A 4,548-nucleotide genomic window follows, 5' to 3' on the forward strand; every position below is an offset into this window, starting at 1 on the left:
ACTTAGTTGGGTGATCAGCCATGATCATATTGAATGGCGGTGCAGGCTCGAAGGGCCGAATGGCCTACTCCTGCACCTCTTTTCTATGTTTCTATGTCCCTATGTCTTGTCCTTCGACTCGGTCCAGGGACCTCGACAGTTCTTTCTGGTTTGGTAGAGATGTATTTGGCCCTACTTCAAGCTCATCTACTGTATTCGCTGTTCAAGATGTGGACTCTTATACATCGGCGAGACCAAACGTAGACTGGGCGAACGTTTCACGGAACACCTTCACTCGGTCCATGAGAACCTACCTGGTCTCCCGGCTGCTAAACACTTTAGTTCTCCTTCCAATTATCATATTGACCTTCCTGTCCCAGGTCTCCTCCATTGTCAGAGAGGGGCTAAACGCATATTGGAAGAACACCATCCCATACTTCACTTGGGCAGCTATACTAAAGACACCACTACAGCACAGTGGTATGAATATTGATTTCGCTAAAGTCAAGTCACCCCGACATTCCCTCTCTCTCTCTATTTTGCCAACCCGCCCCCTCACAATTTTTGCCCAATAATATTATATTCCATTCACCCGACTTCTGCAATATATCGACAAAACAATTGTTCATTAAAATAATTTATTATTATCCGTATTATACCTTTCAATATAGTCTATTAAATAAAACTTAAACTTTTAACTTCCTAATTAATTCATCTTATTCTTCCTCTTCACCCCGTCTCTCCAAGTCGGCGGAATCCACGGCCACCTCCTGGTAGTCCTTCTCCAGCGACGCCATGTCCTCCCGCGCGTCCTGGAACTCCCCTTCCTCCAGACCCTCTCCCACGTACCAGTGGACAAAGGCCCGCTTGGCGTACATCTTGTCGAACTTGAGGTTGAGACGGGTCCAGGCCATGGAGATGGCGGTGGTGTTGCTCAGCATGCAGAGGGCGCGTTGCACCTTGGCCAGGTCACCCCCCGGCACCACAGTCGGGGGCTGGTAGTTGATGCCCACCTATGGCCGGAAGAAAAATATCTTATAATCAAATCTACTTGCAAAAAAAAAACATGTTCCATTATCACTTTAATATGCGCCCAAAATTTAACCAAACACCGTTTAGTAGAACCTTGCGATTCCCTAAAATAAATCTCCGGCTGTAAGTATTCTCTGGACAGCCATCAACGCCGCAAGTTCCGATATGCGTGTTAGAGCCATGAAGGTATGGAGCTGTGCAGCTGGGAAACATGCCCTTCCAACCACCTTGTCAATGTCCCAAGAGTTGACATGTTGGGCTCGTCTCATTTGCCTGCGGCTGGCCTCAATCTCCAAAACCAATCGGATCCATATGTTTTGGGATTTACTATATGTACCTAACTTCCAGAATGCATTCAGATGCAGTGAAGAAAGTTAATGGGTTGTTGGCCTTCAAGTAAAGAGGTTCTTCTGCAGTTGTATAGGGCTCTGTTGAGCCCACATCTGGAGTATTGTGTACAGTTTTGGTCTCCTAATTTGAGGTAGGACGTCCTTGTGATTGAGGCAGTGCAGCGTTGGTTCACGAGATTGATCCCTGGGATGGCGGGACTGTCATATGAGGAAAGATTGAAAAGACTAGGCTTGTATTCACTGGAGTTTAGAAGCATGAGGGGGGATCTTATGGAAACTTATAAAATTATAAAAGGACTGGACCAGCTAGATGTAGGATTTTATTTCGCACTGTTGGGCGAGTCCAGAACCAGGGGCCACACATACTTAGAATAAAGGGGAGGTCATTTAAGACTGAGGTGAGAAAAATATTTTTCACCCAGATAGTTGTGAATTCATGAAATTCCCTGCCACAGAGGGCAGTGGAGGCCAAGTTACTGGATGGATTTAAGAGAGAGTTAGATAGAGCTCTAGTGGCTAGTGGGGTCAAGGGATGTGGAGAGAAGGCAGGCACGGGTTATTGATAGGGGGCGATCAGCCATGATCACGATGGATAGTGGTGCTGGCTCTAAGGGCCGAATGGCCTCCTCCTGCACCTATTATCTATGTTTCTATGTTTCTATGAAACACGCGAATAGGTCACACTCACCTTGAACCCGGTCGGGCACCAGTCCACGAACTGGATGCTGCGCTTGGTCTTGATGGTGGCGATGGAGGCGTTGACGTCCTTGGGCACCACGTCCCCGCGGTACAACATGCAGCACGCCATGTACTTGCCCTGGCGGGGGTCGCACTTCACCATCTGGTTGGCCGGCTCGAAGCAGGCGTTGGTCAGTTGTGGAACGGACAGTTCCTCGTGGTAAGCCTTCTCGGCCGAAATAATGGGAGCGTAGGTGACGAGCGGGAAGTGGATGCGCGGGTAGGGGACCAGGTTGGTCTGGAACTCAGTCAGGTCCACGTTGAGGGCGCCGTCGAAGCGCAGCGAGGCGGTGATGGACGACACGATCTGCGCCAACAGGCGGTTGAGGTTGGTGTAGGTGGGGCGCTCGATGTCCAGGTTCCGCCGGCACAAGTCGTAAATGGCCTCATTGTCCACCATGAAGGCGCAATCGGAATGCTCCAGGGTGCAGTGGGTGACCAACACCGCGTTGTAGGGCTCGACCACGGCGGTGGAGATCTGCGGCGCCGGGTAGATGGAAAACTCCAGCTTGGATTTCTTGCCGTAGTCCACGGAGAGTCTCTCCATGAGGAGGGAGGTGAAGCCCGAGCCGGTGCCACCTCCGAAACTATGGAAGATGAGGAACCCCTGGAGTCCGGTGCACAGATCGGCCTGAGGGCGGAGAAGGGGAAAGTATCAATTCATGATAGGGAAGGGGCGACCCGATAGGTTCATGTTGGTCTCTATAGCCGGCGCTGAGAGAGATAGTGCGGTGGGTATCTCAGTGATGAAGGGAGAGGTAGCAATGGGAATCCGGGAGCATCGTGGCCGCAGTACTCGGGAATGGACCGGTGTAACCGGACACATTGGCGCTGCACGCTCGGGGAGCGTTGCACAAGAATCTGCATTCGCTCAGCAACCTACCAGCTTCCGGATGCGATCCAGGACCAGGTCCACGATCTCCTTGCCGATGGAGCAGTGGCCCCGGGCGTAGTTATTGGCCGCGTCCTCCTTGCCGGTGATTAGCTGCTCGGGGTGGAAGAGCTGGCGGTAGGTGCCGGTCCGCACCTCGTCTGCAGGGGGAAAGGAACATAGAAGCGTGAATTCACCATCGGCACACACTCCTCCATCCCCGCACGGGAGGGGTTTAAGACAACGCCCTAAATTCACCGCCCCCCCCCTCCCCCACCTTACCGATCACCGTGGGCTCCAGGTCGATGAACACGGCCCTTGGTACGTGCTTGCCCGCCCCCGTCTCGCTGAAGAAGGTGTTGAACGAATCGTCGCCGCCTCCAATGGTCGAGTCGGTGGGCATCTGTCCATCCGGCTGGATACCGTGCTCCAGGCAATACAACTCCCAGCAAGCGTTGCCAATCTGGACGCCAGCCTGACCGATGTGGATTGAAATACACTCGCGCTGTTGGCGAGGGGAAACAGGCGGTGAGATGGACTACACTTAGACTTGTTCAAAGCGCGTTGATCGCGCACCGACCCACGCCCTATGTGAGCACCGTCTCAGTTCTACCCACCTCTACAATTCGCGCACACACCACGCTGCATTCGCCTTGTTCAATCCTGGAATCCCTGGCAAATTCCCGCCCCGTGAGTACCCCGCGCCCTTCCCTCCCACCGTCGCCTCATTCCCCCTCGTCGTGTCCATTCAGCCACTACGATCCCAATTACCCGGGTGCGCTCTCCCCTTCCCGTGTCCAGTCTCGAACACCAGTCCAGGAATCGCCTCCCCCCAGTCCCCCGTGGATCGCTCGCTCGATGGAACACGCGCGTCTCACGGGCATTCTCCCGCGCGCTCACCATGTTGCTCCGCTCGCGTGTTTCCAGACACAGTGACGCAATGCGGCGCCGCTCCGGTATTTATACGGCCCCCGGGGATAGAACGTTAGCGCTGGGCCGAACGAGCGCTGACTGGTCAGTGAGAACAATGGCCTTGGTTGCCACAGGAAACAAACACACAAGGTTCCAAGGCGATCATTGATGAATAATCCAGTGTGTGACGTAGTAGATGGACCTTCAGTGACGTAATCCATTGCCGGTTTTCATCTGCCAGATTACAATCCATCACTTGCCGCTAGAAATACAGCGGTCTGACCCAATGCCCCCAAGTGAAACCTAGCGCCACCTATTACACTTCCTCACTCAATGAAATAAACCATTCGTACATGAACCAGCTCCCCAGTGCCATAACCTGCTAGATTCCAATCTATCACTTGCCGCTGGACATACAGCCTTGGACTTGGTGGAAGTGGGGAGGAGTCAAATGTGATTTTTTTTTAGTGTGAGGACCAACTTCCCTAGGCGGAGAGAGGGCTAGTAAAGATAAATTCGTTGGTTCTGCGGTCGATGAAGAAACGGAGGACATTAAGGCCTTCCTGTTAGGGGGGGTGGAGGAGTACAGTGCCTGAACGTCCATAGTAAAGATGCGGGATTGGGGGTTTCGAAAGCGGATGTCAAGGTTTCAAGGTCATTCAAGAG

At 52.8% G+C, this 4,548-nt stretch overlaps 1 protein-coding gene across 1 annotated transcript; it reads right to left on the bottom strand.

Annotated features, from left to right (window-relative positions):
• Positions 1–631: 631 nt before the first annotated feature.
• LOC129694883 (tubulin alpha chain-like) lies at positions 632–3,475 on the bottom strand. The gene is made up of 4 exons (XM_055631639.1): positions 3,253–3,475; positions 2,983–3,131; positions 2,050–2,730; positions 632–992 (listed from the first exon to the last, which is right to left on the bottom strand). The coding sequence occupies exons 1-4, from the start codon at positions 3,371–3,373 to the stop codon at positions 696–698; spliced, it is 1,248 nt and encodes a 415-aa protein (XP_055487614.1). The 5' UTR covers positions 3,374–3,475; the 3' UTR covers positions 632–695.
• Between the last annotated feature and the right edge of the window lie 1,073 nt (positions 3,476–4,548).

The sequence above is a fragment of the Leucoraja erinacea genome, unplaced genomic scaffold, assembly GCF_028641065.1.
Source record: "Leucoraja erinacea ecotype New England unplaced genomic scaffold, Leri_hhj_1 Leri_847S, whole genome shotgun sequence".
Lineage (NCBI taxonomy): Eukaryota > Metazoa > Chordata > Chondrichthyes > Rajiformes > Rajidae > Leucoraja > Leucoraja erinaceus.

Coding starts and splice junctions, on each gene's coding strand:
- LOC129694883 (XM_055631639.1), bottom strand. CDS start 3,373: ATGCCCACCGACTCGACCATTGGAGGCGGCGACGATTCGTTCAACACC. Junction 3,132..3,252: donor CCTGGAGCCCACGGTGATCG/GTAAGGTGGGGG, acceptor TTCCCCCTGCAG/ACGAGGTGCGGACCGGCACC. Junction 993..2,049: donor GGTGCCCGACCGGGTTCAAG/GTGAGTGTGACC, acceptor TTCCGGCCATAG/GTGGGCATCAACTACCAGCC.